This window comes from Alligator mississippiensis, chromosome 8, assembly GCF_030867095.1.
Source record: "Alligator mississippiensis isolate rAllMis1 chromosome 8, rAllMis1, whole genome shotgun sequence".
In the NCBI taxonomy this organism is placed as follows: Eukaryota; Metazoa; Chordata; order Crocodylia; family Alligatoridae; genus Alligator; species Alligator mississippiensis.
Window position 1 is genome coordinate 29,028,481 of NC_081831.1, and position 24,095 is coordinate 29,052,575.

Below are 24,095 nucleotides of genomic sequence, written 5' to 3' on the forward strand. Positions count from 1 at the left end.
GGAGACAGAGAAGCAGCTTTGGAGGGTGCAACATGGCCATGGACAGATGCCAGAGGGTGGGAGAGCAGGTGAGGCATTGGGACAGGAGACTGGGGTGGGGAGATGGGGATGGAGAGATGTCAGGATGGAGGGATGGATGCAGATGTGCAGGGGGGTGATGGACAGATGCATAGACCTGTGGACTGCAGGTGGGTTTAGGCCCTGATGGGGGCAGGTTGCCAAAGCTGGAGGTGGGCTTGAACTGGGGGGTAACTAATAATCAAGAATAAGACAATAATGAGCTGATCATTGATTAAACTCATCTATAGTCCAGCAGTTTCCTCAGTAATCTTATTACTAATCAATTAACTCCTGTCTTCAATGAGTTTAATCAGTAATCCCTGAGTTTTTCAATAATTAAGATAATTGATTGCTTATAAAGTAATTATGAATGAACTCTTTGGCTACCTGTTAAAATCATGGATTACTGATACCATCATTATCAGGAATCCATGAGCTCATCAGCAATCAGTTAATTTAATCAGTAATCAGTGATGTTATGGATTACTGATTAAGATAATTGATGACCAATAGTTTCATTATTAGTAATCCATTAGGTTATTGGTTAATTGATTATTAATGAGCTCAAGATTTATCGATGAATTGTGGATTACTGGTTAACCTCATTGATGACTGAAACTCATTATCCGTTATGCAAGAGCTCATCAATAATCAAGAGGTTTATGAATTACTGATTAAATTTATGAATTATTGATGAGCTATGGGATTACTGGATTAAGTGTATTGATGACTCATCAGTAATCCCTGAGCTCATCAATAATTTGTGATTTAATTGATTATTGTTGACCCCATGAGCTCATGCATTATTATTGATGGTTTTATGGATTACTGATGAAGCTCATTGATGACTGATGATCATAATGCATATCCAATCAGACCGAGGCTGTCCTCCCCCCACCCCCTAGCTGGGCAGAGAACCCAGGTGTCCGGGCTCCCCGGCGCTGCCACTCGCAGCCACCAGGTGGCGCTGGCGCCGCACGCACGGGAGCAGCAGTGGCCTGACAGCGAGACACCCCCCCCACGCCACCGGCTTGGGTGGGGCTCGGACACCTGGGTTCACCTAGGCTCCATCATTGCTTTCCCTCCCGCAGGGTCCATGGGGTGTTGCCATGACGTCCATCTCCCGTTGCCATGGCAACTTACCCGGCGGCTGGTCCTGATGCGGGGGGTGGTCCCCGTTCGTGCCTCGCCCTCCACAACACTCCCCGCCCAGCGCTGGGAGAAAACCCCTCCTCCTTGCACACTCGTGTGCCCTCTTCTTTGCACATCCTCTCCATGGCACTACACACGCGTGTAAACACGCGCCACCTCTTTGCATACGCATGCTGTCCTCTTGCACCACGTGTGCATGGGGCCGGGCCCAGCGTGGAGCGGTGACATGTGCAAGGCGGGGGCTTTGCACAAGCGTGGGGGATCTTGCACGCCTCCCCTCACGTGTGACAGCGCCGGGCACAAGTCCCTTCACAGCCCAGGCCTGGATGAATGGGAGGGACGAACCATTCCGCCACCCCCGGGGGGAGCACGCGGGGCTTGGACATGGGGGGGATCAGTTAGTTCCGCCTCCCCGCCCCTTCCTCGCCGCCTTCTGCCTGGGGGTCGCTGCAATCGGGGGGGGGCAGGTAGCTGGGGGGCTCTACCATTGCCAGGACCCCCATTGCACCCCCGAGCCGCAATGGTGCGGTCCCCTTTTAAAGGGCTGGGCTGGGCGGCGAAGGGGGGCTAGACGGCGAGCGCCCGAGCGGGCGACGGCGGCGGCAGGTAGCGGGGCCGAGCGCTCGTGCACAGGCCGGGGGGCCGCGCGTGGTGGGGGCGTTGTTTGTAGCCGGGGGCTGGAGGGACCGGGAGGGACTCAGGCATAGGGCGGGAGGAGCGGGGGCCGGGCAGTGCCGGGCACGGTCTGTTTGGGCTGGGGGCAGTTAGCAGCGGGGGGGCGGGAACTGGCTAGGGGCTGGGGGAGGGCCGGGGCCCGCGCAGGGTGGGGCGGGCGGGGCAGGGCTGGGGGTGTGGGGCGGTGCTGGGGCTTTGCCAGCCCGGGGCGCGGGGGGGCCCAGCCCCGGTGCAGAGGGGAGGGGTCTCTCTGCGGGGGGGTTGGGCCCCGAGACTCGATGCCTAGTTGGGGGGATCCTGGACGCTGGGTTCCCTCGGGCTGGGCAGCAGGTGGCTGCAACCAAATAAATGGGGGGGTGTGGGAGAAGGAACCCCCCCCCTTAGTGTGTGTGTGTGGGGGGGGGGTGTTGGGATTAACCCTTCCTTCTCCCAGAGACTCAGACAAAAGGCTCAGGAGGGTGGGGCTGTGGGGGGTGCAGCAGATGGGATTTAGGGTTCAGGTCCTGGGGGGTCTGTAGCATCTGGGGGATGAGGGGGCATGGGAGGAGGGAGGCTGGGGGGGCTCCTCATAGCCCCCCCTCAAATAACAGCTCTGCCTCCCTTCCCCTGGGGTCTCCTGAGGAGTCTAGAGGGGCAAGGGTTGTGAGATGGGGGTCTTTAGGTCTTAAGAGGAGCTGTGGAGTCTAGTATCAGGGTGAGGCTGGGGAGTGAGAGAGGCCTCAGGGGGCTGGTGTCAGGGGTGAGGTGTGGGGAGTTGTGGGGCCTGGTGGATGGGGTGACACCTGAGGGCAGGCAATGGACTCTGGGTGGGCTTGAGGTAGGTCTCAGTGGGGTCTGAGAGAATTGTAGGGGTCTGTGGGGGCTGGTGTCTGGCTGATGCCTCTGTGGGAGGTCTGAGGGGCGTTGGAGGGCAGTGGGAGGCTGCTGCAAGGTCTGGGGGGGCTGGGTCAGCCTGGTTAGGGGTGTTGGAGGGCTGGGGAGGGTGCAGGGGGGTTGTGGGGCCTGGTGTCAGGGGTGAGGTCTGGCAGGTGGGGGTAGGTTTCTCTAGTGGGGCTGGGGTGTCTCCCTGCCCCTCCTTCCCCATGCAGCTCCTCCTCCCAGCTGAGGCTGGCAGGGCTGGGGGGAGGTTGTTGGTGCCTGCACCCTGAGCTCACCAGGTGCTAATGAGTGGGGGAGGTGACAAGGAGGGGGCGCAATGTCTCTTGGGGCTTCTTGCCCCGATTCTGGGACTTGAGGGAGGTCAGCTGTGTTAAGGGGATTTGGGGGCTGATTGGGAGGGGTGAGTAGTGTTTTGGGGTTACTGGTGATGCTGGGAGGGAGCTAGATGGAGGGTGATGGGTGGGGCTGGGGGATTTTATTGTGGTCTGGGGACTTTTGTGGGGGGCTGGGTCAGAGGAGGGTTGGGGGAGAACCAGGGTGGGGCTGGGAGTATTTCTGGGGAGTCTGAGAGCACCCGGGACACGGGTCAGGCTGAGAGCTTTTCTGGGAGGCTGGGGGAGCACTGGGGGGCTCCAGCCTGGCATGGGGGAGCTGGGACCCCCAACAGGGACCCCATAACCCCCCTTTTTCCCCCCAGCTCTGCTGTGCCCCCCCACACCATGGCCCCTCCCCCGCTGCTGTGGGGGGCTGCCCTGCTCCTGCTGCCCCTGCCTATGGCCCTTTCCCCCTCTCCTTTCCCCTTTCCACATTCTTCTCCTCACCCTCCCTCATCCTCGCTGTTCTCTGCGCCTGGTGGTGTGGCACTGACCCATCTGGCTGTGCACCGGGATACGGGCGAGGTGTTTGTGGGTGCTGTGAACCGGGTCTTCAAGCTGGCACCAAACTTGACCTTGGCCCAGAGCCATGCTACAGGGCCGGTGCCCGACGACCCACGCTGCTACCCTCCACCAGCTGTGCGGCCTTGCACCCACCCTCTACGCCCAGCTGACAATGTCAACAAGCTGCTGCTGCTGGATTATGCTGGCGGCACTGGAGGCCCTGGTGGCCCAGGACGGCTGCTGGCATGTGGCAGCGTGTGGCAGGGTGTGTGCCGCCTGCTGCGACTCTCAGACCTGGCGTTGCTGGCCGAGCCACACCGGCGCAAGGAACACTACCTGTCCGGCGGCCCTGACTCCGATGCCATGGCCGGTGTCATCCTGGAGGCCCCCAGCAGCACTGGTGGCAGCACCCTGTTTGTGGGCACAGCGGTGGAGGGGCGCTCGGAGTACTTCCCCACGCTGTCCAGCCGGCGCCTGGTGCCTGAGCCCAGCAGCCCTGATATGTTCAGTCTGGTTTACCAAGATGAGTTCGTATCATCACAGGTCAAGGTGCCCTCGGACACCCTCAGTTTGCATCCAGCCTTTGATATCTACTATGTCTCTGCCTTTGTCTCGGGGGGCTTTGTCTACTTCCTCACGCTACAGCTGGACCCACAGCAGCCCAGCGAGGGTGCTCCGCCCGGTTCTGGGGACCCTGCTCCAGTCGCTGCTGCTGCAGGGCCCAGCACTGCTGGGGGTGAGCGCTTCTTCTCATCACGGCTGGTGCGGCTGTGTGCTGGTGACGCTGAGTTCTACTCCTATGTGGAGTTTCCGCTGGGCTGCTCCCAGGCTGGTGTGGAGTATGGGTTGGTGCAGGCCGCCCGTGTGGCCAAAGCTGGGCGGCATCTGGCACGGGCGCTGGGCCTGGCTGAGGGTGAGGATGTGCTGTTCGCTGCCTTTGCCCAGGGGCAGAAAAACCGGGCAATGCCACCCCGCCGCAGCCTCCTCTGCCTTTTCACCCTGGATGAGGTCAATGCCCGCATCCGCCAGCGCATCCAGGCCTGCTACCGAGGCGAAGGCCGGCTCTCATTGCCCTGGCTGCTCAACAAGGAGCTGCCCTGCATCAACACAGTGAGCATCTCCACCATGGGGGTGGGACTCAGGCATCCGGGCATTTCTAGCCATTAGTCATGGCTTATTCCGTTATGGGAGGACCTAGGTGTCCAGGCATTTCCAGCCATCAGCCATGGCTTATTCCATGATGGAGAGACCCAGGCATCTGGGCATCTCCAGCCATTGGTCATAGCTTATTCCATGATGGAACAGACTCAGATGTTTGGGCATTTCTACCCAATAGCCATGGTTTGTTCAATGATGGGGGGTACCCAGGTGTCCAGGGCCCCAGGCAGCTCTGGGTGTCTCCACTCATTGGCCATGGCTAATGGGAAACCAAGGCAGCTGGGCAGGGGGACCCAGGCATCTGGTCATTGCCACTCATCACCCATAGCTTCTTCTTCAATGAGGAACCCAGGCATCTGGGCTCCCAGCCCCCCTGCTTTCACCTTCCACCCGGGGCTGGGGGTGCCTGGTGGGAGGGAGGGAGTCTGTGCAATGTGGTGGGGGAGGGCTGCAATGCAGCAGTGAGGGGAAATGCAATGTGGGGAACCTCCACTGACCCTCACAACTGCTCCTGCAGCCTATCCAGATCACAGGGAACTTCTGTGGGTTGGTGCTGAACCAGCCCTTGGGGGGGCTGCAGCCCATCGAGGGGCGCCCGCTGCTGGCTGAACGCAGTGAGGGCCTGGCCAGTGTTGCTGCCTACACCCACCGTGGCCACACTGTTGTTTTCCTTGGCACGCGTGCCGGCACCCTCAAAAAGGTGAGACCCCCCTGTCCCCCTCACTCCTGACCCACACCCCTCCCCATTAGTCTGCAGTGCCCCTTGCTCCTGACTTGTCAAAAGGTGTCCCTAACTCCTGACCCGCAAACCCCCCATCCTTGCCCATGTCCAGGTCAGAGGTGGGGCAGAGGAGGCTGTCTGTACATTTGAGTTCTGGCATCTTGGTTTTGCTACCCATTATTATAACAACCTTTGATTCTTATTAAACAAGCTTCCGTGCTTTCCCCAGGGTGTTGTGGAGGATGCCAGGAAGTGGGGCTGTGGGTTGAGAGTGAGGGGTACCTTATGGGGGGCAGGGGGAGGTCACTGCCAGCTCAGACCTGCCCCCCTTTGACCACAGCCCTTGCTCATCTCCTTCCAGCCCAGCTCTTTGAAACCATCAAAGGGCATTGGATTTGGGTAGAAAATGCTGAGTTCAGGGCAAAAATAAGAGATTAATCCTCTAGCCCCCAGGGCCCAGAGAAGGGGAGGGAGCCCTGGTGCCATGGTGCCCCTCACTCTGGACCCACAGACCCCCTCTGGCTCTGCAAGTGCCCCTCATTCCTGACCTGCAGACCCTGTCTCTGCCAGCTGCTCTGTGGGGGAGGGGATCCCAGGGGAAGCCTGCTTCTAGCTGCCCTGAAGCTGGCCAGACTGGGCGTCCCCTTGGGGCAGGGGGACGGGTGAACTCCTGAACCTGGCGGGGAGGGGGAGGGCATGGCTCCTTTATGAATGGAGCAGATTCAATTAGCTGGGGTGACAGGAGGGGAGTGAGGGAGAGGGCTGCCTCTGTCCCTCCTCTTCCCCTGGCTTGGATCCCCTGGGCTCAATGGGGCTTTGTGTGGGTCTGGAGTGAGGGACAGCAGTAATGCCCAGTGGGTGGGGCTGCCCAACCAGATGCATTGCCCCCCACCCTGCTCCCCCAGGTCTGTGAGCCTGGATCCTCACAGTCTCTGGTGTGTATAGGGGTGGGGGGGGTGTCCTCTGAGTATATGTGGGAGGGACCCCTCCACCTCACACCTTCCCCCCCAGGTGCGCGTGGATGGACCCCAGGATGTGCATCTCTACGAGTCGGTGCCCATCAGCCCTGGGGAGCCACTGCTGCGGGACGCCAGCCTGAGCCCTGACCAGCGGCACCTCTACCTGCTCAGTCGCAGCCAGGTGTGGTGGGGGGGGGGGGGGGCGGCTGCGGGGCAGGAGTGAGAGGTACCACAGAGGCATGGAGGGGCTGCAGGTCAGGAATGAAGGGCACTGGGGGGCTGTGGGGAGGGGGCTGCGGGTTAGGAGTGAGGGGCACGGTGAGCCCAGGGCAGGGGGGTCTCAGGTGTGCCTCCCCTCAGGTTGTGCGGTTGCCAGTGGAGACGTGCGAGCGGTATCAGTCATGTGAGACCTGCCTGGGCTCTGGGGACCCACACTGTGCCTGGTGCATCCTGCACCACAGGTAAGAGCCCCCCACTGCCTCCCAGCCCCCCCAGAATCTGCTGTCCCCCTGAGAACCCAGATGTCTGGGCTCCTGGCACTCCTGTCATTGCCACCCACCAGCCCCAGCTTGGTGATTCCTGTCACTCACAACCTGCAGCCCCCTCCCATTACCCCATGTAGCCCCTTGGTCCTGACCCACAGCTCCCCTCATATACCCTGGTGGTGCCCCTCACTCCCAATCTGTAATCCCTCATCGTCCTTCAGTACCCCTCAGTCCTGACCTGCAGCCCCCAAGGGAACACCTCCCTCCCCTTTTCCAGATGCCTGCCCCCCTCCTGGGCTTTTTCTCAGATCTGGGTGCTTAACAAGCCCCCAGGGGAGGAAACAGCTAATAAGGTCTTGTTGGGTGGCTGCAAGCTTCCCCAGGATGATGCCCTGACCCCAGTGCCCTTCCAGGTGTGGCCGGGAGAGTGCGTGTCCACGGGGCGGGGAGCCTGGGCGCCTGGCATTGGTCCTGGCCCAGTGCGTGCGGCTGCACATCGAGCCTAGCAATGCCTCTGTCACCGCCCCTGCCCCACTGGTGAGTCACCTGGAGGCCTGGTCCCTCAGGGCCACAGGAAGGGTGAGCCCTGTCCTGGTTGCCTGGGTCCCTTGGAAAGGGGGTGGCTGGGTCCCCATCTCAGGCACCTGGGTTCCCTTGCATGGGGTGGGGGAAGTATAGTTCAATCCCATCCTGGATGCCTGGGCCCCCTCAACAGGTGTCTGCCTCTGCCCAGATGCCTGGGCTCTCTGGAGGGCTATGCGCTCCTGCCCTAGATGCCTGGGTTCCCTTGGAAGGGGTAGGGGTGGCCGTATACCTATACCCACATGCCTGCGTCTTGCCTCAGCTCTGACCCTTGACCTCTGATTTCCACCCCCCCCAGCTGCTCCTGACAGTGGAGAATGTTCCTGACCTGTCCCCCGGCATTGTCTGTGTCTTTGTGGGGGTGGGGCAGAGCCCAGCCCAGCTGCTCCTGGGTGGGCAGGTCACCTGCTCTGCCCCTGCCCCACATGACCTGCCCCCCAGCCCTGCCCCCCATGGTGAGCATCCACAGGGTGGAGGTCATGGCCAGGCTGTCAAGGGCATGAGGGTTTGGAGAAGGTGGAAGGGGCAAGGTGGGGACAGGAAGATCAGAGGGCAAAGATCATAGTGGGGCAGGGAGGCACTCAGAGAGCAGTAAGGGGCACGAGTGGAAGAGGGTCAATAGGAAAATACCAGGGAGGGGTTGACAGGTCAGAGGGCAAAGGTCATAGAAGGAGCAGCAAGGACCAGGCCTTGGGATCCAGGCCAGGTGCAAGGTATGGGCAAGGGGGTGGTCCTTTGCCCTGTGACCCCTCCTGATCTTTGACTCCCAGGGGAGGCCCGGCCCCTGCACCTCTGGCTGCGGTCACTGGAGACAGGTCAAGACTTTGTTGGCACCGAGTTCATCTTCTACAACTGCAGCCGCCTCCTGGGGTGAGGAGGGGTGGTCCCAGAGCCCTCCCAAGACATCCTCACCCCCATGTTTCTCCTTACTCCTGACCTGCAGCCTCCCTCACCCCCATGCTGCTCCTCACTCCTGTCCTGCAGTCCCTCTTATACCTATGGTGCCCCCCATGTCTGACCCGCAGCCCCCCCTGCTTCTTGTCAGGGCTTCTGGGCAGCTAACTGAATTCTCCCCTTCCCGCTTTCTGCCCCCCCAGCTCCCTGGTGCCAGTATTGTCCAGTTCCTGGAGGGGAAACAATGGGGACGGAAACAGGGGAGGGGCATGTCCAAGGGCTGGGGGGGGGTCCTGGGCTAACCCCGTGCCCCCCCCCCCACAGGTGCCTGGCCTGTGTGGGCAGCCCCTTCCGCTGCCACTGGTGCAAGTACCGGCACATTTGTGCCCCTGACCCCACTCACTGCAGCTTTGCTGAGGGCCGTGTCAACACATCTGAGGTGAGAGCTCACCCCTCCTTCCCCCAGCCAGCTGTAACCTAGGAGCTAGTGCACCCCCGCCCCCCAAGCCCTGCCTCAGAGCTGGCTGCAGCACTGGGAGGTTCCAACGTGGCGTGGGGGTGGGGATCAATACAGTGCCTTTAGGAGCTGCCTGTGGTCACAGTAATTGATAGTCTGGGGGCTGCGGTCAGAGCAGGGAGCAGACAGCGTGTAGGAGGGAGTCCTGGGGGCGACGTGGTCGTCTGGCTCAACCCCTTCTTCCCTCCCTCCCTCCCAACCAAGAGACAAGGGTGGATGCTGGTTGGCAGTGAGGGGCTGTGGGTCGGGATTGAGGAGCACCATGGGGGAGGCTCTTCCTTTGGCCTTCACCTGCACCCCAGTCTCCAGTCCTGGTACCCAGCTCCAATTAAACAGCTGTGGTTTCTATGGCAACCCTAGCAGTTGCCTGCATCTGGCTGGGAATGAAGGTTGGTTCTCTGGGCTTGGAGGGCGGTGAGGGTAGGGGGTGCTGAGTGTCCAGGTCATCTGGGTTCTCTAGATGGGAAGTGGGGGGTTGGGCTTCTGGACATCTGGGTCCTGACCCCCACTCCCCCTTTCCCCCCAGGGCTGCCCAGAGCTACTGCCAGGGGCAGCGGTGTTGATCCCAGCAGGGGTGCCACGCCCCATCAGCCTCCGGGCCAAGAACCTGCCGCAGCCACAGTCGGGGCAGCGTGGCTACGAGTGTGTCGTGGGGCTGCCAGGCCAGAGCCGGAGCCAGCGCATCCCTGCTGTGCGCTTCAACTCTTCCAGCCTGCAGTGCCAGAATGCCTCGGTACCCCCTCCCCCCAAACAGTGCCCCAGCTGCCTGGGTACCCCGAGCTCGCTCCCACACACTCCCAGCCCTGCCTGCATCTAGGGGGCCTGGGGAGGCTGGGTGCTATGCTCTTGGGGGGGGGGGGGGGAGATTGGAAGTTGCTAGGCAAGCAGGCTGTTGTCAGGGAGCCTCTTTTAACCCTTTGCACCCCACTTCTGGGGCTCCTCCCTTCCCCCCAGTACTGGTATGAGGGGGACGCCGTGGCTGAGATGCCCTTGGAATTCTCTGTGGTCTGGGATGGAAACTTCGCCATTGACCAGCCCCCTGACTTCCAAGGTACTGGGGGATGGCTGGGGTATTGTGGGAGGAGGGGAGTCTTGACCCCCTCACCATGCAGCCTTAGGCCCAGTTCCAACTCATGGGGAGTCTGAGGAGTTCAGGGGCATGTGGGGGGAATTGGGGGCATTGAGGTAAGTTGGGGGCCTTCAGGGGGGAAGGGTTATGGAGGAGCTGGGCTGGGTTTGTAGGGGCCTGGAGGGGTCAGTCACTTTGGGGGGATTGTATGGTCCTTGGGATTTTGGGGGGTAGAGGCACTGGGGGGAGATTAGGGGCTCGTGGGGAATTTTGGGGGGACCAGGAGTGAGTCAGGGACATGGAGAGAGCATCGGGGGGGCTGGGGTGGGTCAAGAAGATGGGATTCAGAGAGACAAGGGGTGGTCACAGGTCTGTTGGGGAGGACTTGCAGGTCATGGAGGTATTGGACTGGGGGTGAATCAGGGGCACGTGGGCAGGGATGTGGGAGGTCAGGGGCTGCTGATGCCTGATCTCTGCCTCTACCCCTGCTGGCAGCGGTGCTGTACAAGTGCAGGGCGCAGAGGGGCTCCTGCGGGCTCTGCCTCCGCTCCGACCCACAGCTCGAGTGCGGCTGGTGTGTGGCTGAGCGGCGCTGTGGCCTCCGGCTCCACTGCCCCCACCCACGACTGGGCATCAGCAGTAGTGGCAGTGGGTGGGTGCCTGCAGGGCGCCGGGGTACTCGCTGCGCCCACCCCCGCCTCACCCAGGTAACAGGGACACTCCTCCAGCCCAGGGAGCCCAGGCATCTGGGTTCTCATCAGCTCTCACCTCCCAAAGAACCCAGGTGTCTGGGCTTGCTATTCCCCACTTCTCTAACCCTTCCAGACTCCACTTCTCTGCTAGAGAACCTGGATATTAACTCCCAGCTTCCCTGCTGCCACCCCACAACCCCCATTCCCTGCACAGGGAACCCAGGCATCCAGGCTGAGAATCCTGGTCCCTGGGCTTTGCCCCCTGGGAGATGCAAGCAGGGGCAGTTGGGGTTGTGCATGGTGGGGGAGGGTCACAGGGGGGCAGGGAAGAAAATGGGGCTGATCCCCACCACCTGTAACCCCTGCCTTCCCCAGGTGGAGCCATTGCAGGGCCCCAAGGAAGGGGGCACGCGGGTGACGCTGTGGGGGGAGAATCTGGGGCTGCAGCCATATGAGGTCGCTGTGCGTGTGGCCGGGGTCTACTGCAACCCCCTGCCTGGGCTCTACGTTCCAGCTGAGAGGTGCGGGGGCTGTGGGTCCAGATCAAGCGGCACCGTGGGGCTATAATGTGTGGGGGCTCTGGATTGGGCATTAGGGTTACCATGAGGTCATTGCGGGGCAAGACAGGGGCACCATGAAGGGCATTGTCAGGCTCAGAGTGAGGGGTGCCACAGGGCTGCAGAGGAGCTGTGTCAGAAGTGAGGAGCACCGTGGGGCTATAGGGGGCTGCAGGTCAGGAGTGAGGGGCTCCTCCATGCAGCAGTTTGGGGGGTGTTGACTCCTGTTCCTGCCCCGCCAGGGTGGTGTGTGAGATGGAAGAGTCGCTGGTGCCTGACCCCCCACCTGGTCCAGTGGAGGTCTGCGTGGGTGACTGCAGCGCCGAGTTCCGTGCCCGTGGCCCTACCCCCTTCGCCTTTGTGGTAACCTTGGCTGGGGGGAGGACACATGGACGATCTGGGGGGCTTGGGAGCTGTAGGGAGGCTCCTGCCTCCTGCTGATGCTCTCCCTGACCCCCAGACTCCAGTATTGCTGAGCCTGAGACCCACAGTGGGGCCAGTGTCAGGGGGAACCCGCCTGACAGTCACTGGCACCCACCTGGATGCTGGCAGCAACGTCTCTGTTGCCCTGCGGGGGGCACCCTGCCCTCTCATCAGGTATGGGTTGGGGGGGCAGTGCCTTTGCTCCTGACCCACATCTTCCTCAGGCCCCATGGTGCTTTTCACTCCTAATCTCCAGCCCCCTCCAATCCCACAGTGCCCCTCGCTCCTGACCTACAGCACCTCCCGTTGTCCTGGGTTGTCCCTTTCTCTCAGCCCCCACTGTGCCTCGATGGTGCCCCTTGCTCCCTGCCCCACCCCCAGCCCTGCAGTGCCCCTTTACTCCCAACCCCATCTCATGATCCCCTTTTCCCCCCCCTGTAGGCGGGGCCCCAAGGAGCTGGTTTGTCTGACACCGCCCTCAGCGCTGGGGCCTGGCTCAGCCACCCTGGGGATGTGCATGGATCGGGCAGCGCTGGGGGCCACCCGCAACCACACGGCAGCTCTGAGCTACCGCTATCTGCCTGACCCGTCCATCACTGCTGTTGACCCTCTCTGGAGCATTGCCAAGTAAGGAACCCTCTCCTGGACCCCTCCAGCACTCCCAGCTTTCCACAGACCCCCCCTAACACTGCCCCCACCTCCACAGTGGCAGCACACAGCTCGTGGTGCATGGCACCCGCCTGGACAGCATCCAGGAGCCCCGAATCCGTGCTGTGTACAGGGGCATTGAGACCCTCAATGTAAGTGCCTGGGTAGGGGGAAGGGCATTGTGGGGGATGCTGGAAGGGGCCTCTGACTTCCACCCCCACCAGGAGCCACCAAACCCATGGCCCAGTGAATCCCTCTAGAGCTGGGCTCTGACCCCTGAGCTAAAGCTGATCCCCTCTAATCCTTGCCCCCTACCATCTCTAGAGCTGATCCTTGATCCCCTGCTGACCTCTGACACACAGGTGACCCCTTCCTTTCCCAGAGTCAATCTCTGACCTGGAGCTGATTCCTGCCAGCCCCACAGCTTACCTTTGACCCCCTTAGAGATGACTCCCTAAAGCTGATCTCTGATCCCTGCCTTCTTAGAGCTGACATCTGCCATCCCCAGAGCTGACCCCTGATCCTGAGCCCTCTGATCCCCTTGAGTTGATCCCTTGGAGCTGACCACTGACCCTTGATCCACTGCTGACCTCTGACTTCTGCCATCCCCAGAGCGGGACTCTGGCCATGAGCTGATCCCTACCACCCCCAGACCTAACCTCTGACCCTGAGCTCACCCTTGTCATCTCCACAGCTGATCGTTGATCCCCCCCTTCAAGGTGACCCCTAAAGCTGACCTCTGCCTTTCCTAGAGCTGGCCTCTGACCCTGAGCTGACCTTGCTGTCCCCAAAGCTGATATTTGACTTCTTAGAGTTGATCCCCCAAAGCTGACTACTGACCCATGATACCTTGCTGATCTCTGACCCCACTACTGCCCCCACCTGCTCCTGTCTCGACCCCCAGAGCTGCTGCTGCCCCTGGTGCCCCCCATTTTCCCTCTCTGAGCTGCCCCTGCTGACCTCTGCCCCTCCCCCCCTCCCCCCACCGGCCAGCAGAGCTGCCAGGTGCTGAATGACTCGGTGATGCTGTGCCAGGCGCCAGGGTTGGCAGTGGGGAGCCAGGGGCTGCCGCCAGGTGGGGTGCAGCCCGAGGAGTTTGGCTTCGTGCTTGACCATGTCCAGGCTGCCCGGAGCCTCAACCGCTCGCTCTTCACCTACTTCCCTGACCCCAGCATAGAGCCGTTTGGCCCCAGCGGCGTCCTCGAGGTGCAGCCTGGTGCCCACGTCGTCCTCAAGGTTCGGTGGGGTGGAAGGGATGCCATGGGTCAAGAGTGAGGGGCACGATGGGGTGATGAGTGGGGCTGTGGGTTTGGGAATGAGGGGCACCATGAGCTGTGGGCTGCAGGTTGGGAGTGAGTGGGGGCTGTGGGTTTGGAGTGAAGGGTACTGTGGGCTGGAGGGGTTCAGGTCAGGGCTGAGGGGCACTGAGCTCATTCTCATTCCCTCCCCAGGGCAAGAACCTGATCCCAGCGGCTGGGGCAGGCGCACGCCTGAACTACAGAGTGCTGATCGGGGGGGAGCCATGTGCTCTCACTGTGTCTGAGACGCAGCTGCTGTGCGACTCTCCCCACCAGACCGGGGAGCAGCCTGTCATGGTGGGGGGATGAGGGGGGAGGCCTGGGCCCGGGGGGGGGTGGTCCATCCTAGGGCTACTGGGGCAACAGGGAAGAGCAGGAGTACATTGGGGTCCCCCATATTATAGACCCCCCCTTGCAGGGCTTGGCTGGGAGGGGATTGGGGGGGCTGCTCTTCCTGACTCTTTTTTCCCCCCCCCTCCCCTGTCCACTTCCTGGTTTGGGGATTCTTGGGGGAGGCCTAGCAGGGGCTTTGGGGTGCTACCCTCCCCTCCCTTGCTGCTCTGACCCCCCAAATCTTGTTTCTTCTTGAAGATGTGGGTTGGGAGTGAGGGGCACCACAGGGTCCTGGGGGGGAAATGGATTGGGAGTGTGGGGCAGCACATGGTTCTGTGGGTCAGTATTTAGGGGTAAGGGGCACCTAACCTTAACTCCAACCCTAACGCCAATTCATCTGTTACAGATCCTGGTGGGGGGCCTGTCCTTCTTGCCAGGGACATTGCACATCTACCCTGAGGCAATGCTGCCACTAGGAGCACTGGTGGGGCTTGGGGCCGGGGGGTCACTGCTGCTCCTTGCCATCATTGGTGTTCTGGTGGCCTACAAGCGCAAGACACGCGATGCTGACCGCACCCTCAAGCGGCTGCAGCTGCAGATGGACAATCTGGAATCCCGTGTGGCACTCGAATGCAAGGAGGGTGCGTGCTCAAGTGGGAGTTGTGGATTGGGAATGAGGGGCATCACAGGCTAATGATGGGGGTTATGGGTCAGGAATGAGGGGCACTGTGGGGGCCATAGTGGGGACAGTAGGTCAGGAGTGAGGGGCACTGTGGGCCCTTGGCAGGGGGTGGTGCTGGGCCACGTGCTGACGCCCCTGCCTCTGTGGCTGTGCAGCCTTTGCGGAGCTGCAGACTGACATCCATGAGCTGACTAACCACCTCGATGGGGTGAAGATCCCGTTCCGTGGCTACCGAGACTACGCCCTGCGTGTGCTCTTCCCTGGTGCCGAGGAGCCACCCCTGCTACGCGATCCCTATGTAAGTGCCTGGCATTGGCCTGGACACCTGGGTCCCCCTGCTCCCAGATGCCTGTGTCCCCTCCAGGTCTCACCACTGCCTCCCCTGGATGCCTGGGTCCCCACCCCCAGGCCCTTTCTCTCACCCTCTCTTGGTGGCTTCCCTTCCTTTCCACTCTTGGATTCCCCCCCCAACCCTACCCCCATGGTTACAGGCAGTGCCAGGGGCATCACGGGGGCTGCGGGCCTTTGGACAGCTGTTGTTGGTGCGGCCGTTCCTGTTGGCCTTTGTTCACACACTGGAGGCACAGCGCGGCTTTGCCATGCGTGACCGTGGCCTCGTGGCCTCGCTGCTGCTGGTGGCACTGCAGGGGCGGCTCGACTATGCCACCGCTGTCCTGCGCCAGCTGCTGGCTGACCTCATTGCCAAGGACCTGCAGCACCGTGCCCACCCCAAGCTACTGCTGCGCCGGTGAGATCCAGGGGGGTGTGGGTACCCCTCTGCACCCCCAAACCTAGCACTGCACCCACCCTGAGCTTCTACTGTGCTGGTGAGAGATTGGGGGGGGGGGGGGGGGGCTGGTTATCCTCTATTTCCCTATAGCCCTCCCAAACCCAGCACTATGCCTGCCCTGACCTGCGGCTCCAGTGAGATACTGGGGGGGTGCATATACCCCAGACCACCTTAAATTCTCTGGTGCACCACAATACACCCAATGCATACCCAGATGCACTCTAGCCCCGCCCCCGCCCCTAATGCTGCTGCCCATCATGCCCAGGGGACTAGCCCCTGATATTTGCCCCCAGCCCCTGCCCCAGCAGGGTTCCCTGGACACCTGGGTTATTTTATTCCTCGCCCCCTTGATGCTCTCCAAGGCCCGTCCTCTTTCCTGGCTTTGCCCAGTTGCTCTCCTCCCCCTCCCCACCCAGAATCCTGTGCTCCTCTGATAATGTGGTGTCGTGTCCCCCCCCCCCCCCCCCAGGACAGAGTCAGTGGCTGAGAAGATGCTAACAAACTGGTTCACCTTCCTGCTGCATCGCTTCCTCAAGGTTGTGGGGGGCAAACTGGATGCCTGGGTACTCTGGTCTAGGGACAAGGGGTTGTCTGGGTTCCTCCCACACTGAGCAGCAGGGGTTGGGGGGCTGTGGGAGGCAAGATGCCAGGGTTCCCTTGTCAAGGATGAGGGTGCTTATTTTCCAGGATGTGGCATGGGAGGGGGGCTGCTTCCTGGACACCTGGGCAGGTTGGGGCTGTACCTGGATGCCTGGGTTCACAGGGGGCTGTCCAGACACCTGGGTTCCCTAGGGAAGTGTGTGGGTGGGGGTTCTTCTTGGGGCTCATGTCCAGATGCCTGGGTTTCTGAATGTATTGGACACCTGGGTCTGCAGTGGCTGATACCCTCCCCCCATTCTGGCAGGAGAGTGCAGGGGAGCCGCTGTACCTGCTCTTTTGTGCCATCAAGCAGCAGGTGGAGAAAGGGCCACTGGATGCAGTGACGGGGGAGGCACGTTACTCACTCAGTGAGGACAAGCTGATCCGCCAGCAGATCGACTACAAGACCCTGGTACCTCCCCCCCTGCCCCCCCCCCCAACTGCCTGGGTTGTAACCCCAGCATGAAGGGCTGGAAGCCCAGATGCATGGGTGCTCTGGGGGGTGAGATCAGGGGAGCTGGGGGCCCAGATGCTTGGGTCCTTAACCCACCTGAGGGACAGGAAGGGGTTTAGAGCAGGGATCCCTGGGAAGGGAGAGGGTGGACTAGGTTTCTTGGATGCCTGGGTTCTCTGGCTGGGGAGGGGGACTAAGGTGTGGGTAGCCCAGATGCCTGGGTTCTCCAAGAGGGGAGTGCCTCTGTCCCCAGAGGTCCGCCCCCCTGTATCTTACCCCCTGTCTGTCCAGACGCTGCTTTGTGCCTGCCCTGATCCCCCCGGAGGTGCTGCACTGCCTGTCAAAGTGCTGAACTGTGACACTGTGACGCAGGCCAAGGAGAAGCTGCTGGATGCTCTGCACCGGGGGGCCCCCATGTCCCAGCGACCTCGTGCCAATGACCTTGAGCTTGGTGTGCCCTGGTGCCTGGGTCCCTGCTGGTCTGGGGCAGTGGAGGCAGCTGAGTGCCTGGGTTCCCCCTGGATGTGGGTGGGGAGTACCTGGGAGCCTGGATTCTTGGGTTCCCTCCCAGCTTGGACACCTGGGTTCCCCCTCTAATGAGGGGAGGGTGCTGGCTGTGAGCTCAGATACTTGGGTTCTCTCCCAACTATGGGGTTAAACTTGAGTAGGTGGGGAGGTGTTTTTGGAGCCCAGATGCCTGGGTTCTCTCCCAGCTGGGGAAAGGGCATGGAACCCCAGACACGCAAGTTTCCTTCCAGCTAGAGAACAGGGGGGAGGGAGCCTGGACACCTGGGTTACCTCCTAGCTGGATAGTTAGAATATGTGTGTTGGGGACGGGGATGGCGGGGGATTGGCGCTAGGGTCCTGGACACCTGGGTTCATAGTTCTAGGATGGGAGTGAGGTCTGGTGAGTTGGAGCAGTGTGGGAGAGGGGGTGCTGGGAGCCCAGATTCCTGGACTACCTAGATAGGGAGTGGGAGGTCTCACCCCCACACCCATCTCCCCTGCAGAGTGGTGCCAGGAGGGTTCAGGTCGGATCCTGCTACAGGATGAAGACTCCACGAGCCGGGTTGAGGGTGACTGGAAGCGCATCAACACCCTGGCACACTATCAGGTGACTCCCACCCCTCTCCTCTTCCCCCTCCAGGGGGGACTGGGAGGTGAGAGCAGGGGGACTGGGAGCTTGGATGCCTGGGTCCCCTGCCTCCCTCACCCCTGTCCCTGTGCCCGCCCCCCCAGGTGACAGATGGGTCAACAGTGGCCCTGGTTCCCCACCAGGCCTCTGCTGTCAATCTCACTGGGGCCGGGGGCTCTGTCAGCCGCTCCCTCAGCCGATATGGTGAGGATCTCCCCCTACACCTTGAAACCCAGGGCCTCTCTCATGCCCAGGCTATGGAGTTGGGGTGGGGTTATGGTCTGCAGGGGGGGGTAGAACCCAGATGTTTGGGTTCTCTGGGAGAGGAAGGGGGCTGGGGGGGTGAAAGCAGTGGGGCGGTGGGGGAGGAAGCCTGGACACCTGGGGTCTCTCCTTCGTGTGGGTGAGAAGTGGAGTCAGGGGGCATTGGGTGGGGGGAGTCTCTGAGATTTGGGGGGGTCCCATAGGGTCTGGGAGGGTTGGGGGGCATTTGGGGGTAGGGCTCTAGAGGGAGGGATCTTGCTCCCTTGCAATGACAGCTCGCCCCCTGCAGAGACGCTGTTGCGGACGTCTGGCAGCCCTGACAGCCTGCGTTTGCGGGCCCCAATCCTAACACCTGAGCGTGAGGCTGGGACCCGCCTGTGGCACCTGGTGCGGAGTCACGACCCCCTAGTGGGGGGTGGTGGTGATGCTGGTGGGGGAGGGCCTGAGCGTGGTAGCAAGATGGTCTCCGAGATCTACCTCACTCGGCTCCTCGCCACCAAGGTAGGGCCCCCAGGGCCTCACAACACCCCTATACTCAGCCCTGAAGCCCTATAGCTCCCCCATACTCAACCCTGGATCCTCAACCTGTTCATTGCACCCTGAACCCTTAACACCCCAATCTCCCCTTGTATCCACAGAACCCAGCCTCCCATATCTCATGGCTTCTCACAGCAACCCCACCTGGGACTCCAAAACTCCCCCACAGCCCTGTGCACCCCAATCCCAGCTTGTGGCTGCCCAAATGTCCCACTGCATCTGCACCTCCAAACCCATCCTGTTGTACCCCTATTGCTCCTTTGCCCCCAAATCCTCCACTGTCACCTACACCCCCAGGCCCAGCCCAGCATCCAAGATCCATCACATCCACCCTCTAGCCCCACCTTTTGCTCCCAACCCTGGTGACAGACCCCTCAGCCCTCCTTTGCATTCCAAATCCCAGCCCTGCTCCCCAGGCCTCCTACAGCACCCCCAAACCCACCATGCCCCCCCTCCCCACATCGACCTTAGTCCTAGCATAATGGGGAGGCTATGGTTGGAGATGGGCTGGAGGGGGGGCTGTGGGGGCAGGTGTGTGCCTGGGGGGTCAGCACCAGGCTGAGATGCTTGGGGGTGGGTCTCTGGGTACAGGGGACATTGCAGAAGTTTGTGGATGATCTGTTTGAGACGGTGCTGAGCACCGCCCATCGTGGCAGCGCCTTGCCCCTCGCCATCAAGTTCATGTTTGACTTCCTGGACGACCAAGCCGACCGGCATGGCATAACTGACCCTGATGTACGCCACACCTGGAAGAGCAACTGGTGAGGGCCCCTGGAATTGGCCACAGCCCCCCCCCAAAACCAGTCAGAGCCCCCCTGCACCCCTCAAACCAGCCATGGCCCTCCCAGAGTTGGCAACAGCCTCCTCTACTTCCCAAACCATCTGCAGCCCCTTGCAGAGCTGGCCACAGCCCCTCAGCACCCTCAAAACCATCCACAGCATTCCTCAAAGCTGGCTACAGCCTCCTGCACCCCTTATGCCAGCCTCAGCTCCCTCCCTCCCGCAAGCTGGTCACAGCCCTATGCACTGCCCCATCAACCCGGAGGTCCGGAGGGGGACTGTTCTGGCAGGCCAGGGCGGGTGAGCCTGGCCCAAACACTCAGCCCAGAATTGCTTATCCCAACGTGCCACACCTGAAAGAGCAACTGGAGAGGGCCCCCCAAACCAGCCACAGCCCCCCCACCCAAGATACCCCTTGAACCATCCCCCTTTCTCTCAAAATATCCTTGGCATGGCCCCTCCTCTACCCTCAGACCCTGGCCAGGTCCTCCCTCACCAGGACCCACCCCAGCCCCAGAGCCAGCTGCATCCCCTCCTGCAACCTCTGAAGAGCCTCAGCTTTATTGGGGTGCTGGGCCCCTGTGTTTGAGGGTTTCTTGTATTATAGGGGTCCTGTGGCAGTTTGCCTGAGTGATAGGAATGCTGCCCCCCCAAACCCTCTTATTTCCCCTTCCTACGGGTTCTCGTACATGTGGTCCAGACCCCATTGGTCACATTGAACCAGCTTTTGGGCCCCTGCCTTGGATTCTGGGGTGTCTAGGGGCTCCCCTATAATTTAAGTGGCTTCTGGTCCTCCTGACCTCCCTACTTGCAGCCTGCCGCTGCGGTTCTGGGTGAATGTGATCAAGAACCCACAGTTCGTGTTCGACGTGCACAAGACGCCTATTACAGATGCTTGTCTCTCAGTCGTGGCCCAGACCTTCATGGACTCCTGCTCCACCTCTGCCCAGCGCCTGGGCAAGGACTCGCCCTCCACCAAGCTGCTCTATGCCAAGGATCTGCCTGCCTACCGTGCCTGGGTGGAGCGGTGAGAGGCCAGGGTGGGAGGCCCCGGAATCCAGCATGTGCCCCCAGAACCCAGTGCATGCCCCCAAAACCCAGCATGTGCCTCTCTCCCTGTGTACCCCAGAGATTTAAAGGCAGCAGCCCCAAAATGCAGTAGGAAACCTCAAAAAATACCTCCCAAACCCCTGCATGCATCTCTAAAGTTCTGGGGCTGAGAGATGGAGGGGCACAGGGCTGTACCCCCATAAACCTGGTTGGGGGAGTGGGAGATGGGCACAGGGCTGTGCCTGCACATGGTACCCTAAAACCCTGGGGGTCATGGGGCTATACCCCCAATACCCCAGAGGGGGTTGGGAGAATGGGGATCACAGATCTGTACCCCCGTAAGCCTGGGCAGAGGATGTCAAGGGGCTGGGGGACTGGGGAGTAGTGAGGGGCCTGGAGGTGTTGGCTATGGGGAGGCTGGAGCCCCAACCCTTGCTGGTGGGTCAGGGTTGGGCGCCCCAATTGGGGGGGACCTCAGTTGCTTGGGGGTGTCTCAGGGGAGGGTGGGTCCCTTTCCTGCCCCCCTGAACCCTTGCCTGGGGCAGGTACTACCGGGACATTGCCAAGATGACAACCATCAGCGACCAGGACATGGATGCCTACCTAGTGGAGCAGTCGCGACTCCACGCCGGCGAGTTCAACACGTTGGCGGCCCTGGGCGAGCTCTTCCACTACGTGGAGCGCTACCGTGAGGAGGTGAGGGGTTCCCTGTCCCCCCTCTTGGCCCTCATACCAACTCCAGGGTGGGCCCTGTCACCTATGGCAACCACCAGGCTGGCCTAGTGGTTTGTGCTGTTATGTGGGGTGCTACTGTGAGGAAGTGGGGGCCCCCTATGCCCTGCCCTGGCACTTGCACCAACTCCATGCCTGGCCTCACCACCCATAGCAACCAGGCAAGGCTGGGTGCTGGGGCTCCCCTACCACATGGGGTGCTCCTGTGCAGAGGTGTAGGCCCCAGGAGCCCCCTAGCACACCTCATGGGCCTCTCGGCTTGTCCAAGCACTCGTGCCAACCCCCGAGCCATGGGGGGGAGGGGGGGGCAGGTGCCAACACCCTTCATTCCCTCCCCTCAGGAGCGGTGACACCTGACCTCTGCTCTCTGACCTCCCCAGATCCTGACAGCCCTGGAGCGGGATGCCTACTGCCGGCGGCACAAGCTGGGGCCACGGCTGGAGCAGGCCATCACCCTTGTTCACAGCCACAGCTGAGCAGGGCGCACAGACATGTAGACAGGACAGATGGACGGATATTCTCCTCTCCCCCCCCATCATTGTGGGCATGACCTCTGACCCCTTCCCACACCACTACAGTGGCTACATGGTGACCTCTGAAACCTGATCCCTCGCACCGTGACCTTTTCTCTGTGTGTGTGTGTGTGTGTGTGTGTGTGTGTGTGTGTGTGTGCGCGCGTGCATGATGGGGGGGGCAAAATGACAGCCTCTGAGCCTGCCCTTGGACCCTAAATGTGACCTCTGACCTCTGACCTCCCTGCCACCTAACTTGATGTCCTGGGGACGGTGGGGTCTTCCCAGAGGCCCCCCACAATGGCCCAGCTGGAAGCAATAACAAAGGGGGGAGATGTGGACTAGGGGGGACCCCCATGCCACAGGCTTCCCCCAAAAGCCTCTCCATCCAAAATATGCTCCCCCCATGGCCATCGGCCCCCCCCCACCTCAGCTGAGCCCCCCAACCCGGCCCCCCCCGGGGCACGGTGCCTTAATGAGGATGACTACAACAGTGATTTCTGTTGTGTTTTTGTCTTTAGTTATGATTAATTTATTGCCTCTGAAGCTTGGGGCTTAGAGGAGGGTTTTAATTATTTTTTATGGATTCTTTTTTGGTGAAGCCAGGGGGGAAAAAGAGACTTTGATGTTAAATGTCTGGTCCCCCTACGCCACTCCCATATCTGTGTATAAATCTGTCCACCCCAGCCCCCACCTGTTCTTGGGTCTTGTTTCTATAATTAATTTTTGAGGGTTTTGTTTTTCTGTTTCTTTTGCTAATTAAAAGGGATGAAAAGAGACATGCTACTGTTGCCTTTGCTGCCCTCAGGGGAGGGGACCTAGGTGTGTGAGCTCCCCAGACCTGCTCCCCTCCCTCATGCCTTCTTGCACAGGATCCATGCCATCCAAGGGTGGGTTCCAGCTGGGCCCGGGGGTTGGGTGGGGGGGATCCCTGGGTTCTTTTCCTTCCCCAGCTTTTGGAAGTTCAGGTGGGCTGGGCAATATCCTTATCCTGTCTCTACGCATGCGAGCTCTGCAACCTGAGTTCTGAAAAAGTGTGGGGGGGATAATGGGAGCTCTGACACCTGTTTTCCCTGGGGGTGAGAAACTTTGGTGCTCTTGGAGAAGTGGAGATAGCTGACGAGGCTGAAATGGGTTCCTTATTCCTTTCCCACTTCCTTATTCCCAGTAAAGGGAGAATGTTATCAGTGATGCACATTTAGTACTTAATATGAAAAATAATGTCCTGCATTAGGTACAGAGTCCTAAATGAAGATCAGATTAGGATGGGATTATGGGACAAAATACTTTGGAAATCCATTTTAGGCCACCCTAGACCATGACTCTGGCATTGGCTGACTCCCCTACATGTTCCTGACCAGAATCTTGCCCGGCTCCAAAGCATGGTTTCTTTGTGCCAGGCTGGCAATGGACAGCCCTCCCACGCCCTCTGTTCTCAGTATAGTTAGGCTTGGAAGCGGTGAGAGATGCGTGGGTGAAAGCCCGCTGCACCCCTGCTCCCCCGAAGCCCCCCAGAAACCCTCCAGCAGCCGCGGAGCCCCCTGCCGACTCCCAGGACAGCCAGAGGTAAGCGGGGCCCGTGGAGAGAGGGGGCTAACCCTTTAGTGAGTGGGAGGAGGCGGCTGAGTGGAGCCGGGCTGGGTCAAGCCCTGCCCAGGCCCCTACTTTGCCCAGCCCCCCAGGGAGCCACGCGAACAGGCTGCGCAAACAGGCACGCTTCTCTGCCGGCGCGTGAGTTAGCGCAGAGTTCGTGCGGGAGGGCCCAGGACCCTGCCTGTGCACCCCCCAGGGTAGACAGTCCCAGCCGTAGCCAGCCTACCAGAGGCATGACACGGATGGGCACGCGCCGCACCCCGAAGGTCCCCTCGGGCTCTGCAGTCCCCCCCTCTGGCACCTCAGAGACGGCCACCCAGACGGAGACCCTGGTTCCAGGCTCCACGCAGACGGAGCTCCTGGCTCTCGGCTGCGGGTGCTGCCTGTCCCTTTTTCAGGCTCTGGGGCTTGGGAGCATGGTTACCTCCCCTTGTGGGGTCTGCTCCCTTTTGGGGTCTCTGGCATGCCAGCTGGAGGAGCTCCGGGCCACAGTCCAGAGACTGCGTGCCATCAGAGACTGCGAGCAGGAGACAGACTCCTACTGCCAGGCCCTTCTCCCCTGGGAGGCGGAGGGTAGACCACAGTCTCCCTCCAGGCCAAAGGAGGACTCTGGGACCTCCCGCTCTGTCCAGCCAGGGGCATGGACCAAGGTGGTCAAGGGCCCTAAGGCCCGCCGCACCAAGGCCCCTGCCCCGCCACAGCTGAGCAACAGGTACGCACCTCTTGCTGCTCCAGCAGAGCATGCTGAGTTGCCGGCTCTCACAGGTAACATGGGCCCAACTGCAGCTACCGCCCCTGCTCTCCCCAAGACAAAACGTAAGGTGTTTGTTGTGGGAGACTCCCTCCTGAGGGGGACGGAGGGGGCAATCTGCCACCCCGACCCCTTAGCCTGGCAAGTCTGCTGCTTCCCGGGGGCCCGCATCCGGGACATTGCGGAGAGGATCCCA

At 61.1% G+C, this 24,095-nt stretch overlaps 1 protein-coding gene across 7 annotated transcripts; it reads left to right on the forward strand.

Annotated features, from left to right (window-relative positions):
• The first annotated feature begins 1,738 nt into the window (after positions 1-1,738).
• On the forward strand, positions 1,739-22,334 carry PLXNA3 (plexin A3). 7 transcript variants are annotated; one of them, XM_059733020.1, is made up of 32 exons: positions 1,739-1,818; positions 3,464-4,754; positions 5,320-5,502; positions 6,535-6,663; positions 6,843-6,943; positions 7,381-7,504; positions 7,848-8,004; positions 8,320-8,419; positions 8,768-8,882; positions 9,487-9,693; positions 9,915-10,011; positions 10,525-10,736; positions 11,097-11,242; positions 11,521-11,641; positions 11,739-11,875; positions 12,143-12,328; positions 12,408-12,501; positions 13,343-13,585; positions 13,801-13,944; positions 14,387-14,621; positions 14,818-14,960; positions 15,154-15,410; positions 15,922-16,015; positions 16,357-16,503; positions 16,837-16,996; positions 17,556-17,659; positions 17,785-17,884; positions 18,234-18,445; positions 19,073-19,242; positions 20,076-20,288; positions 20,857-21,007; positions 21,424-22,334. In XM_059733020.1, exons 2-32 carry the CDS (start codon positions 3,486-3,488, stop codon positions 21,517-21,519), a joined length of 5,847 nt encoding a protein of 1,948 aa, XP_059589003.1. In that variant the 5' UTR covers positions 1,739-1,818; positions 3,464-3,485; the 3' UTR covers positions 21,520-22,334. The 7 variants fall into 7 exon arrangements, with proteins under 7 accessions (XP_059589003.1, XP_059589002.1, XP_059589001.1 ...); XM_059733019.1 differs by lacking the exon at positions 1,739-1,818 and having other exon boundaries at positions 3,302-4,754; positions 18,234-18,331; XM_059733018.1 differs by lacking the exon at positions 1,739-1,818 and having other exon boundaries at positions 3,302-4,754; positions 17,824-17,884.
• The last annotated feature ends 1,761 nt before the right edge of the window (positions 22,335-24,095 follow it).

Coding starts and splice junctions, on each gene's coding strand:
- PLXNA3 (XM_059733020.1), top strand. CDS start 3,486: ATGGCCCCTCCCCCGCTGCTGTGGGGGGCTGCCCTGCTCCTGCTGCCC. Junction 10,737..11,096: donor CCCACCCCCGCCTCACCCAG/GTAACAGGGACA, acceptor TGCCTTCCCCAG/GTGGAGCCATTGCAGGGCCC. Junction 17,885..18,233: donor CCGCTCCCTCAGCCGATATG/GTGAGGATCTCC, acceptor CGCCCCCTGCAG/AGACGCTGTTGCGGACGTCT.